We start from the raw sequence: 13,760 nt of genomic DNA, 5'->3' as shown, positions 1-13,760 counted from the left end.
TGCATTCAGGTGCATTTCTGTTTTGTTTTGGTATCTGAATCTCAATGTAAGTGAAAAGACTGCAATCTATAATTAACCTGTTATTCCTGAGTCAACCCAAAGATTTCATTTATATTACCCTTGATTTACAACATCAAATGATTGAATTTCCACTGCTTGAAAACCTAGTATCATTCTAAGACTCAAGGGAAACCATCCCAACCTGGAAAGCGGAGAGCAAGGAATAAATGGTTACAGTTATCCAGCCTCCATGTCTGTGTCATTCTGTGATTTATAATCTAAGGGCCCTGACAAGTGTTTACTAACAAAGGTTACACAAAAGAACTTCATTCTATGGTCAGAATACCATAAGTAGAGCTATAAGTAGAGCTTTTTCCGCTCCAAATTTTATTCCTTGAAAAGCTGACTGGGACAATTCACAATTTGAGGGGAAGGTTCACAAAGGGATGTCGTTTTCAGAGGACAAACAGAATGCTTTCCAACTACATTATTCATATACCTTTAGCTGTCTTAGCACCAATTTTCTAGAGTAAATTCTATTTATGAAGCTTTGGGGTTTTTTCCAAATAGGCATTGAAATATACAGTTCTGGAGGAATCCAGCAACTATTTACTAACCTGTATTTCTGAGGACCTTATTGCAGTAGCACATAAATGCCTGACATGCTTTGTCTGGAAGCTGCTTTCTAGCAGCAGTAGATGGCTGGTGATTTCTGTGTAATTTTATGCCACTCATTACCATAGCATTTGACTTCCTCATGACTATTAATGAATTTTGCCTCTTAACAGTACATTGAAATCAGCAAGTATCATTCTTCCTCTTTACAAACGGGCAACTGATGAGAAGCTTAGATTAAATTACTTACATGAAAGCCACAGGATGGCTGTGCTGCTGCCAGGAATGAAATCAGGTGCCACGAATGCCAGTTCCATCAAATTTCCCATATATTATACTTTGTGAGAGGTTTTTCCTAAAAATAATTGGAGATACTTTCTTCCTTGTAGCATGCAGAGCAACTTTACACATGATGAGTGCATCTCTAAATAGGAGGTACACTGATAAAAATTGAGTAATAGATTCTATGAAATACTTTGAATGGACAGGAAAGCTAGATTAATCTTTCAATGACAGCTCTTTACATGTTAGATATCTAGCCTGAGTTAGTTTTCTCAGCTTCCACCATAGCACTTCCATAGGGTGATTGATCTTACCTATCTTAGACATCATATCTAAGTCAGGATAAATGCCCTCCTTGAGATCTTATTTCTCAAGGAGGTGCTCATTCACTTGTTTAGGCTAGATGTTTAATTTTAGATTAGATGCTCATTCACTTGGAGCCTTGTTTAGGCTAGATGTTTAATTTTAGATGAGCTAAAATTCTGCGAGGTGGTTTACAGTCTAAGCTATTTAGATACCTAATCCTTGGTTTTAAAAATAGCTTTGGGCAGGTGAGTTAGGATCAGAATTATTGGAACTAAATCAGCTATTGTAAGAGTCACCTAATTTCAGGTGCCATTATCTAGGAAGTTGTCTGATCTCTCATTTTTAAAAAAACAGGGCACTTGAGGTCTCAGTTCTTATGCAGATGTACAAATCTAAGGAGTAAAGATGAATTTCATCCCATTTCTCCTGTTAATTATAAAAGAAGTCTTCACAACCCGTGCAACTATAGGCATCATGACTGTGGAAATTCAAACTAAATAAATTCTGCATTAGGTCTCCAGTTAAGAGGTGAAGTAAACCAGTGGATGTTGTGTGCTGTAATATCCTTAAGTATCTCATCCAGATATATAATCAAAACACATCATGGGCTCCAAAGACATTTAAGGGCTCCTGAAAACTGACTTGATTAATGGATTGCTTTGGTAGGTTACATGAGTCTAGTATGATATGTGGTGTATAGGAAAAAATGTCTTTAATAGGTATGGTCTGTCACTATATGCAAATAGTTAATTAATAATTCATTATAATAGTTCTGGTCCTGTACAAGTTTTTTATAAACACACCCTTTATGTAAAGTGAATAATTTTGTTTCACATCACTGAATAAAGAATATAAATGCACGTATGTTGTGTAGATTTTGCTATGGCAACAAACATGTATATGTTTTGCTACTTTGTGTTTCAGTTGGTTGCTGGGCTTTAATTGAGCAGGACACAAGGAAAAAGAAATTGGAAAATGACATTAATGTATCTGGACTTTGAAGGTAGAAACAGGCTGGTAACTAGATATCAAGATATGCAAATGAACTTCGCAGGATCTTTTCTGGATCATTTTTTTGGCTGTTATAGAATGAAAATCCCTGGGGAGGGTGCCATACTGATTTGGAATGAGTCCTGTGCTGAACCAGTATAAAATGTTTCATTTGTTGGACAGAAAACAATGTTGCTGTCTACCTTGCCAGTAGTTAAGCTGGACATTTACATTCTGTATCTTTTCCTAACAAGATAAAGGTTTTTTAAAAGAAAAAAAAATGAGAAATGAGAGGAATTTCTTCATGCCCTTTTAGGCTAAGTTAATGGCTGGAAAGTATATTCTTTTTTTTCCATCTGAGAATTTTTAATGTAAATGCTGGCAGAACCTCAGCTACAGAGTCACTGGTGTTTGCCTTCTTAATGAGAAGCTGTTAACAATCCCACATGCAGCACAAAGTTCCCTCTTAATAGGGTAAGACAATCGCCATCCTCACCTTCAGGTCCAGTCTGTGCCCTGAAGGAAAATTAGGCTGCTAGAAAGTTTTGGAGCTATGGTTACTTATATTTCTATAAAGGCCAGCCAAATGACTTAGAGCACTCAACACATATATAGTGGAAGGATCACAAACTTTTCTGAAAATTGAGAGCATCCAACATTAAATATTTATGGCATTAGTCTGGGTTCAAGCGTAATAATAACACAGGAAAACATCCGTTGACTTCTTGAGCCCCCGCATTCAAGGAGACTGCAGACATGTCTTGCACATTTCTCAAAATACTATTATTTTCCAAATACAAGATTCTTAAGTCTTCTTAAGAATTTCTGGCTGTCGTTCAACACACCAAAAGATATTTTGAAGTCTTATTGTCCTTTTAGATTTTGCTTTTCTTTTCAGAGGTTATTTGGAGTTTTTGTTAATTAACAAATTTGGATAATTAAAGTTTGGGTTGATTTTTTTCTGTGATGCAAACATTTGTGTCTGCATGTTGTAGTCTTTTAAGAACTCTAGTATTATTTTAAGAAGCAGTTTAACAAGACATGTTGTGACAGCATTCACGGAGGAATCTTCTGAAATGTACCCAAAAGATGTAGAGCCTTCTTTGTAATTTAAAATTCTTTTTTGTATGCTGTGTGTATGAGGTGTTGGTCCTAAAGCTTCCATTTTCCTCAAAAGATTTCTTTGGAGAGGGGTGTGGATTGGAGAAAGAATTTTTTGTTTGCTATCCTCCCAAAAAAGGGAACAGGATTTTCATGAGCCATCATGGGATAAAATCTTATGAAGCACTAAATATTGTTGTGAGTGCTGTAACATAAAGTTCTGTTTTGTTTTTTTAGCACACCATAAAGTCTACTCACAGAGAAAATTCATACCTACTCCCTTCCTCTTTGGCCTTTTGGATTTGCCTGTTTTCTTTGGGGTTGTTAGGACCAAATGCTTTCATTTATTTCCCTCCACAGTAGAGCAGATTTATAGGTGAATTTGAAGCCTGGTTCACAGTGGTTATACAGCCACCGGTGTGGAACTGCACCAACACAGAACCCTAGAGTGGATGTGATTTACATGTGCACAGCATGATTTGTACTAGCTCAGCTATCTCTGGCTGAAAGCAGGTTAAATTAGACTTGGGAAAGTTATTGCAGTGACATCAGTCATTTTAGAGCAGGCATTTTTGTCAATGAGAATACACTGAGCATGTTACTTAATACTGCTGTGTGTCAGTGTCCCCCATCATTAAAATTAAGGCATTTCCATGGCCTTTTAGGCTATCAGGATGGAATTAAATGAAAATTGAAAAAACTAAAGAAAATTTCATGGGTGACACAGGAAAAAATACACCTAGTATTGAAATGAATGTATATAAGAGAGTTATTGTGCTGATCAGTTTAATGATCAGCTTGCTTTTAAAATGCAGTTGTCTAGGAAAATTTTTACAACCCTTAAGGTCTAAAACATTACACTACTTCTAGCTATAGATCCCTAAAGGGTTTTGTTTTGTGTGTGTGCTCTCTTCAATCTGTATACAGCATTTATAATTTCTCCATTGGACTATTTTTATTATGCTTACAATAATTTTTTATAGTAATGTAAGTGCATTTGATGTTACTTACAGAAACTGCCTCCTGTTTTCTTGATTTGAATATCCCACACAGTCTTCTGGTGGTGCAAATGGCTGTGAGCCAGGAAACGATGCACATGATGCGAATTGGAGCAGAGTGACACCCCATTTAATAACACTGCAAAGTTTTAGACTTTTGACAAATAACTTGAACTTAGCATGTGAGACATTAGGACAATTGGCTGGATTACGTGGGATAGAGACAAACTCAAAGATTTGGGTGTTTTCTTTGCGTGCTGCCAGCATTTACAACCAGTGTGTTGTGTTGTGTTGTGTTGCAGTACAACCGGTACCAGCGCTACGGGGCCGAGGAGTGCGTGCTGCAGATGGGGGGAGTGCTGTGTCCCACCCCCGGCTGTGGGGCAGGGCTGCTTCCCGAGCCAGGCCTGAGGAGAATCCTGTGTGAGCCAGGCAATGGAATAGGCTGTGGGGTAAGAACGTCTATTTTCCTCCTAGTGGTGTGGGAAATAATTGATGCTGCACAACGAATGCTAAGACAAAGCGTGAAAATATGGTTGGCTTTTTTATCTTTCATTGGCTCTGAATTGCCCTTCCCACTAGGGTGGGATAATGCAGCTCGCCAAACAATTTAAATATAGCACAATGGCTTAGGAATGATGACTTCATCATGGAGAATGTGTCCATTCCATAATTCTTTGCTTTATTTGGTTTAAGAAGTTGTTGAATAGCTACAGTAAGAAATTGAACTGTACAAATGAAAATCCAAATGCACTCTGACTTTCTTCTCCTAGAACTCAGCAGAAATGAACAGGATCTTAAGCAAACCATTCATTATCATATTAATTTTTTTTACAGAAAAAGGAGAGATAGAATAGCCTGTTTGTGACATCGTAGCAATATTTCTTGTGCACATTAAAATACAGGATGTGAAGAAATATAGAAATATATTTGTTTGCTTATGTTTGTTTTAAGCAAGGGGAATGAACAATTAGTGGTGGATTTGTGGAAAGCAAAATCAGATGAAACTTGAAAATACTTTTGCTAAGAAATCACATCATATGGGCCATCGACATTTTTGCAGTAGAAAAAGCACGTACTTGACAAGAATCAAGCTTTGGGGGAAATAGATGTACATAGAGATAAATCTATCTATAAAAGAATCTATTAAATGTTCAGTCCAAGTGACTAACTGGTGTTTGCACTATGTGAGTCTTTCCATGGTTGACATTACAGCAGAATTCCACAAACACTATGAGAGAAGATAAAATATCTATATTTGTAAAATACTAGGGTACTCTTTCTGCTGTTTTTCTTGTGGAAAATGCACTTTTTATTGCAGTTTTGATACTGACCAAACTGATACTGTGGAAGAATAATAGTTTGGTGAACTAGGAAGTCGCAGTAACTTGTCTTCTTTGAGTAGGTTAGCATCTGTCGACCTTGGTAAGACTTCCTATCTGTCCATGCAGTGGTGCATGTGAAACAGAGTGCTGCCCAAATTCCCTGAGCAGACATGGGGCTATAAAATAAAGCAGAATCTGGGAAAGTAATAAGAAACATCACTGCATAAACAAAAAGGTATGCCTCTGGATTAACTATTAGGGATTGATTAAAAAGGATAAAATCACATATAATTTTTATTCAGGTCTCTGCCTGGAAGTGGTGAAAATCACACTGTATTTTGCAGCTTCATTCATCATCATTCTGAATCTGCAAATGCTGTGTAAATAAAGTGTACATAGCGTAAAGGATTGATATATTGCCCTGGTTTAGCAAACTGCTCTGTTTCCTTCTAAGGACTTTGTGCTGTGCTTGGTAGTGATCAGATCTGCAGCCTTGAGTGTAAGCTCACCCTTTGTTTTGAATTATGTGATGTCTTGAACATTACAGAGTACAATTCACTTAGGCTGAAATGAGAAGCAGGAGGCTGGTCTAGAAGCCAAATTTTGGTAACATTAAGGTCCTTCTTCAGAATCCATAATGGAACAGAATGAAAATATATGCCTTTGGATCTTTCTTTTCACCCTAAAAAATGGTAACCTCAAGGAGCATCTGTCACAGACTTCCTGTGGTGAGAGTCCTAGCACTGAAGTCAAATGCTGGTAATAAAGTTGGCTGAAGGTAAAGATCCACCTGCAAGGACACCAAGACAGAAGAGCTATTTATTTTTACTCTATTTTGTGCAGTCATGTTCAGTGTTTTCTATTCTTAAACTGTGATGTGGTTTCTCCCAGTCAAAACCTGACCTTTTTCAGTATGAAGGCCTTCCATTAATTTTTATGGAATCCAGGAAGATCCATTTTAGAGCTCAGTATTGCCTCATGAGTATGCATGTGATTTACAAGCTCAAAGAAGGCCCCAAGACGAGAATGTCCCTATTACCCATCCAAAAAAGGACTGCAAAAGATGTCTTGCACTATTTAACCTATACAGCTTAGATTAGAAATACATTCCTTGCTGAAGCTAGTGAGCAAAGAAATAAAGAAAGCAGTGTGAATCTGGAGATTCTTTTTGCATTGTCTACATCAGTCTTTAGGTTGTACTTCAGTTATGTAGAATCTCTTTTGGGGTGTTTGAACCTCTGTCTTTGGTTAAATTTCATATTGATAACAACAGCAGTTGTATTCAGCATCACTGGTCTGTTATTCACACAAAAGCCCTTGCAGAGAAATAGTTGCCTATTGAACAGAACAAATTGGTAGTTCAGATCTGTACTGGCATGTTAGGGTAGCTAACAACTGTCAAGTAGCTGAGGATTTTAATTTGCTGATGAAATTACCCTGGGGAGAGAGGAAAGGCAGGTGGTCAAGAGAAAGTCAAGACAGTGAGTGAGAAGGGATTTCAGCAGCCATTTTAGAAAAGTAAAGGAACCAAAAAGAGAATAAGGTAGCCACCAGGGAATGAAGCAAAATAAATATTCCAATATTCAGAGAGATAACCATGTGAGGCAGTCCCAAACATATAAGGACTATGACCAGAACTGAAGGAATAATGAGATATAAACAGGTGACTGAGCCAGGCTAGCATGCAGACATTTTTGATTCCTCAGTTTCTTACTTGTTACATGGAATGAGAAACTAGAAGCTCTTTTGCAGAGGAACTGCAAAAAGATATCAAAAGTAAATGTGAATCTCCAGGAGAGTGCATATAATTTGCCAAAAGGGCCTTTGGTAAAGTTAAAATATGGATTTTGCTTTGTCTTAGGAAATTTGGAAACAGAAACATGCAGGGCCTAGAAACAGTCTGGCAAATGCCTACACAGAACTGTACCAAAAAGATGAGGAAAGAGATTTAAATATAAGCATCCCCATATGTACCCTCTGCAGTCAGGCACTGCTATCTATTCAGACTTTCAGAGAAAAAAAAATAAACAAGACAAAAGGTTTATTTTGACTGAATAGAAACATGCAGATATCCTTTTAATGATTATGGATAGTCCTCACCTAAAGCCATATTGTGGTACCACTGACTGACTCTACTGATGTCTAATCTTTCATATTTTTTATTATTCACCATAAACTTATTAATTGATTTACTAAGATATTAACATTATACACTATTCTACCTCCATTACTATGCATCAGACTTATGTTACTAACTTCTATTGCTCAGCTATAAAATCCTGACGTATTTAATACTAGAAAACAGCAACAAAACATAGTGGATAGTAGATATTGTACCAGCTGGCCTAGGTAGAGGAAAAGCTGTGGTAAACAAGACATACAAAAGGTTTATGAATAAAACATTTTTGTCTTGTTTTACGGTATACTGGCATACTATTTACTGCAAGTTAAAGAAGCTAGGAGTTAAAAACAAGTTAGAATGGATCTTTGGAAGGGACAGTATGACTTGTTTCTTAAGAAGTGTGCCTTGCTTTCTACACATACAGCTCAGTTGCCTTGTAAAGCATTCTTTGTCAATATCTTTCAGTGGGAAAACTGACTGATGCATAGCTGTATCCCAGATTTTGCTCCACAATGCTCTTGTGCAGCATCAATAGTAAATGTTTTGCAGCATGCAATATCAGTTGACCTATCCCTTGGAATGGAGTGAGAAGGGAGATACAGGATAGTGGAGACAGAGCCTCTGCTGGTCTTTTTCCCTTGAGATTATTCATTCCTAGCATAGCATATATAAGCATGAAGAAGAATGTATTTCCACAGATTGGCTGTTGTTTGATAATCCCTGGCTGGGAGACTGGACTCTTGAAGGTCCATTGAGGTCCTGACACCACTCTAAACTATACTAAGGTGACAATTTTAAAGATCTTAGAAATAAGCTGTGTTAATTGATATTTTATTGTTCTTCTTTGAGATCCCTTAATGTGAAACTCCAATCTGCAAGGGGGTACTCAAATGAAGTGTATTAAATGTGCAAAGATAAAGTAAATTTTATAGTTTTGCAAAGGGAGCACAAAATTTGGGGTTATTTAATCTCTTTTACTGTTCCATAAACATAGTGCATTGAAGAACATCAAGAGATGTGTTCCCATATAGGACAGGTGAAATTTTAAGGCTGCAGACTATAAGAGGCCCCTGAAAAAAATCAATAAATATAAATACCATGTCTTCCTTATAAATAGAATTCCCAGGCTGTTGTATTACATAAAACAAAATCCCTAAGGCAATTTCACTCTACCCAGCAATTTTTTCTCATTGATTTCTTCTTGCATTCTTCTTCCATGGCTAAGGAAGCACATGTCAAAAGCAATTGCACCATATTTGTCGGATTAATAATTGTCTGCCTTTTCAGTAAGCTTAATAGAATAGAGGACACTAAAATAGTTACATGAGAAGTGCAATACATATTCCTGTTGTTTGCAAAGTTGGGGGGTTTTTGTGATTCATCATCGTGCACTCATGCATGTCCTAGCAGACGCGTTTCATCTTCAGTAATGTCTTTGTAAAACCCAGTGATTCACATGTAGGCAAACCCCAAACAATTGGGGAAAGTCTTGTTTTGAGGAGACAAATCTGAATTATAAAAATTCCAAGCAATGAGTGAGTTCTTATCGACTTCTGATAATTCAAATAATGATTTTGTTAGTTGTGTATGTCCTTCTAAACTTCTGGAGTAGAGTTAATTTAGGTTTTTATATGCCAGTTGAAGTGCTATGTGAATGCACCTATACTTCCTCTGGAATTTGAACCAGCTTGCAAATACTGTTTCATATATGTGAAAGTGCACAAGAGTTTTTGAAGTAAAAAACAGTTTCCACATCTGGAAGTTAAAAAATCTTTTATTGCGAAGTTCAGTTTTAATGCAATGCATTGTCATGATCAACATGGATTTTCTCAAATTCCTCTACCTCTTGAGTCTGGTTTTATCATGTTATTCCATTTATATCTGATCAAAATGTTTAAAAGTCTGACTAACCTCAAAGACTTTATTTTCAAACAAAGATGTAGGTATAAATGTGTGGTTCAGGACTTGTACTTTGTTTCTCTGTTGGTAGGACCAGGAGAATGTTCAATGTATATAAAGAGAAAATAGGCAACTTTTAAAATATTTTGAGATATAAAGATAGTCAAGATGAGTAGTGGTAATTCAAGACAACCTTTGAAGGTACTTGCATTGAAAAAATCTTTTCAATTTTATAATCAGATGAATAAAAGGTCATGGGTGAAAAAGGGCTGTTTGTACAATGATCTGGATTTTTCCCTTAGTTTTAAGATGGAAATGGAAATTGAAGCAGAAAATAGAGGCTCCACAGTTTTAAAAAACAGAGGAATAATGCAGAAAACAAAAGACCTTGAGACCCCTATGTCATTTGCAAAACAGTAAAATGGAAATAGGAGATTGCTGCTATCTAGTAGCCGTCACAAAACTGAAGGGTTACTCCTTGTTATTACTTTTCAGGTGTCTGTCCTTGTTCCGTATGTCATTAAATTTTTGCTTTTAAGAGAATTCACCAGAAAGGTCTGACCATGGAAAAGGCAATAGCTGAAGATATTGCTGCAATTAAGAAACCAACTCACAGCAGGAGTGTTTCATAATATTGCATAGGGAGTGTTTTCAATGGGAATGAAAATGAGACAGACATTTTCCATTATTGCTAAATGTTGAGTTGCTAGCACTGTGCCACAAGCTCTAAGCAGTAATCATGTATTGCTTTCTTCTATTGAGTGGGCACTCTAGCCTTTAGAAAGTGGAATTCCATCTTGTTGACACATTATGCTTCAGTAGCTGAGCACGTTGTTCAATTGCTAAAATATGACAAGCTGACCAGAATTCTTTTTGGATTTGTGGGGGGGTTTTTTTGGTACTGTTTTACATTGGTTAAAAATAACTGTAAAAGCATGGCACTTTTTAAGATGTAGAATGTTAATGTTTTAATGAAGTGTTTACCCCAGAATTGCACTGTGCAATTAACCAGCTATGTATTGCTGCCAAGGTGCATTATTTCCATTGCCCATGTCTTACAGCACAGGGCAACTCATTGATCTGATATGAAACTCAGCTATTAGCACTGAGTGGATAAAGCAATCTAGAGAATGTTTCCATTTTTAATAATATGGATCACATTAATACACAGGACTAGCAAAAGAAAATAAATACTTTTTGTATAGAAAACAAATCAATTGCTTGCACTTGGTTTAATAGTAAAAGAATAACTGCTTTTTCCTTTACATCTCAAATCATGAAATACTAGCTAGAAAAATACAGTTAGAAAATATGCAAGTGTCTTCCATTCTATGTGAGCTAAAACTGAAATTTTGTTAGTTTCATCTGCTAGATGTCCAGAATATTATGGGATGACTCATATCATATGATAAAATTCTGTATCCCTTGATTTATATAGGTTATAGCTTTTACCTGACTTCTGCATCATGCAGACATCTGGAAGATGGCTTTGTACTTACACATTGCAAATTGAAAGTGCAGTGTCTTCAGTTGTTTTTGCTTGACTTATTGTTTTGTGGCCTACCTGGTAAAATTTAAAATAATTTACAATCTGTCATATGTGTTCTATGACAGGATCAAGGAAGCAGAGAAAAGAGGTAGCTACCCAAAAGAAGCTGGAAGATTATGTTCTTTGTAATATAGAGATATCACAGTAAGAATAACACTGTATTTGCATCAGGGAAATTGTATTAGAGAAAACTAGGATAAAATCAAATTCTTACTTGTAAAGATAAGTCAAAACTGGACACACAGACCCAGGAACTAGAGAGGATAAAACTGATGTCTGTGAATGTAAACCAGCTCAGACGGGGATTTGTAACAATTGTTTTGCAGAGGATAAATGCTCCCAATTCAGCCAATTTGTCTGAAGTAGGAATGAGCTAAAGTTGCAATCATTTGAGACCCATTTTAAATTGAGGGGTGAGATAAAATAGCAGGTGGGTTTAAAAATCACATCAGCAGTTGATTTTAGGACTTATCAGCTAACTCTTAGTCCTTGTAAACTGTTAGATCAAACAATCCCCTGAAATGGTGCAAGGGATTTTCATATTAGGGATACCAAAGTGGGATTTGGGATACAAATTAGAGATACTCAACTTTGTCACTTGCTCAGTACTTAGATTCCAGAGCCAAAGATGCCCGGGCTTCCATTTTCTTCACCTGTGGAAAGAGAAGAGCATTTTACAGTAGATCCAATGCAAAAATGTGCGTAATTTAATATCCATAGCTTGCTCTAAACTGATTTTAGCTCATAGATGTGAAAAAATACCTCCAAAGAAAAGTACCTTCTCTGGAGAGATTCCTGCTTTTAGGAACCCGTTGAGTGAATCATGTTGTCATGCTCAGGTCAGGATAAATTGATCACTGAATTTGAAGGAAAGTCAAAATTTACTCTCAGGGCTTATTGTCAGAGACTTGATATTCTGTGCCAGAGTTGTTGGACAAGCTAAATATCAGCTGCAAGAATTTTGGAGGCATTTCTCACCTAGAAATTCTTTGTTATTTGAAGAGCCACAGGCTTTGATGACATCTTTGTCTATTTTGGACTATGCCTGTGGCACAGCACAGTTTAGTCTCTTGACGACTGAAGTGCTCTTGTCTAATTAAAGTAATTGGGCTCCATGTAGCAGGATCTGGGTGAGGTTTAATGGCTTATGATGCTCAGGAGATTATATTAGATGAACTCATAATTCTATCTAGTCTTAAGTATAATGGAAGTTTATGACTGGAGAGAACTTGCAACTACTTTTTTCTTACTACTTCTCTCCTCTTCAGTGAAGTGCCTAGAACTATGTGTGACAGTCAGGGGACAATGTATTATCATGAGGCCCATCAGAAAAGACATGGAGTGCAAAAATCAGAAAGAAGGAAAAATAAACTGTTAATGGGATTTGCCGATTAATTCTGCATGTACAAAATCAGAGCTCTGTATTCTGTCTTCATACTTCACTGACATACAGGATAAGATTATTCTCCCTCATTTGATGGAAAGAAACACTTTGCACATGATAGAAAATTGTAGTCATTTTAAATCAACCTGTATTTTCTTCAGCTAGCAGATGACAAAGTTCTGGTTATAGTAGCCTGTCACAAACCACAAGAGATGCCTGAGCTTTCTTGCTTATATATCCTGACTGCAGTTTCATAATCAGCAAGACAAGTGCAAATGAATTTGTAAATTATCAAAACTAGGTGTTAGTGGAAGATCTGGTATGAATAAACAGATCTATCACTGAATCACTGGAGAGAGAGCAATAATGCAATCAGGACAGGATATGCTGCTTGAGAATGGCAGCCACCAAGAGCAGGATTCTAATTGTGCAAGAGGCTTATTTGAGCAATTTTCTAAAAGATTTCTGTATTTGAACAGGAAAGAGAAATATGGGCTGAATGCAGGAAATCACTTATAAATGAAAAGGAAAATAAATATGAATCAAATAAGCCTATTTATTGCCTTTTATATGAAGTTTTATATGAAGACCTCCTGAGGTACTTAGGATTGTATTATTACATTATTGTAAAAAAGCAGGAGGTGCTTAATCAATGCAAAATGATGGAGTAAAAAGCTAGGACCAGAACAATAAGACTTAGATTAAAATGAATCTATTGATTGGCATTTTTAGCTTAGCCAGGATAAAAATTCAAAGTTCTGAATGCTAAAGAAGAATTTTCCTCATTATGTGGCTGGTATAATTCTAGCATGTAGCCCGACTCAGAAGTAAATCACAAAATTCATATCATAAGCAGTTCACGCAGATGCTGAAAAACCATGTCTTTCTACTGCTTTTGTGGCACTTGTAGTCTTCATGTTGTTGGATGTCAGAATAAAAAGTGTAATAGAGATTTGGGAGTTAAGTCTATTTGGTGTAAGCACAAATGTGAAAAATGGTAGTTTGTGTCAGTTTGGACCTTACAAATAATGACACTTTTTTTTACTAAAAGGACTACTCCCGATTAAAAATGTTTACAAGTTTTTGTATTTCTTTGTTAGCTGATCAAAGAAATGCCCAAAGAGTGTCTTTCTCAACTTTACTTTGACTCTGCAAATGTATAAAATCTCTGTTGGTCAGCCACACTGTT

The 13,760-nt window shown here is 36.4% G+C and overlaps 1 protein-coding gene across 1 annotated transcript in view; it reads left to right on the top strand.

Moving 5' to 3' along the window:
- The window catches only part of PRKN (parkin RBR E3 ubiquitin protein ligase), a 554,180-nt gene that overhangs the window by 439,341 nt on the left and 101,079 nt on the right, over nucleotides 1-13,760 (top strand). Inside the window, exon 9 of the mRNA XM_058801467.1 lies at nucleotides 4,595-4,744. Within this exon, the coding sequence (XP_058657450.1) occupies nucleotides 4,595-4,744 (150 nt within the window). The remainder of the gene's footprint in view (nucleotides 1-4,594; nucleotides 4,745-13,760) is intronic.

Source organism: Ammospiza caudacuta, chromosome 3 (genome assembly GCF_027887145.1).
Source record: "Ammospiza caudacuta isolate bAmmCau1 chromosome 3, bAmmCau1.pri, whole genome shotgun sequence".
NCBI lineage: Eukaryota > Metazoa > Chordata > Aves > Passeriformes > Passerellidae > Ammospiza > Ammospiza caudacuta.
This window is presented reverse-complemented; position numbering and strand designations above follow the sequence as displayed.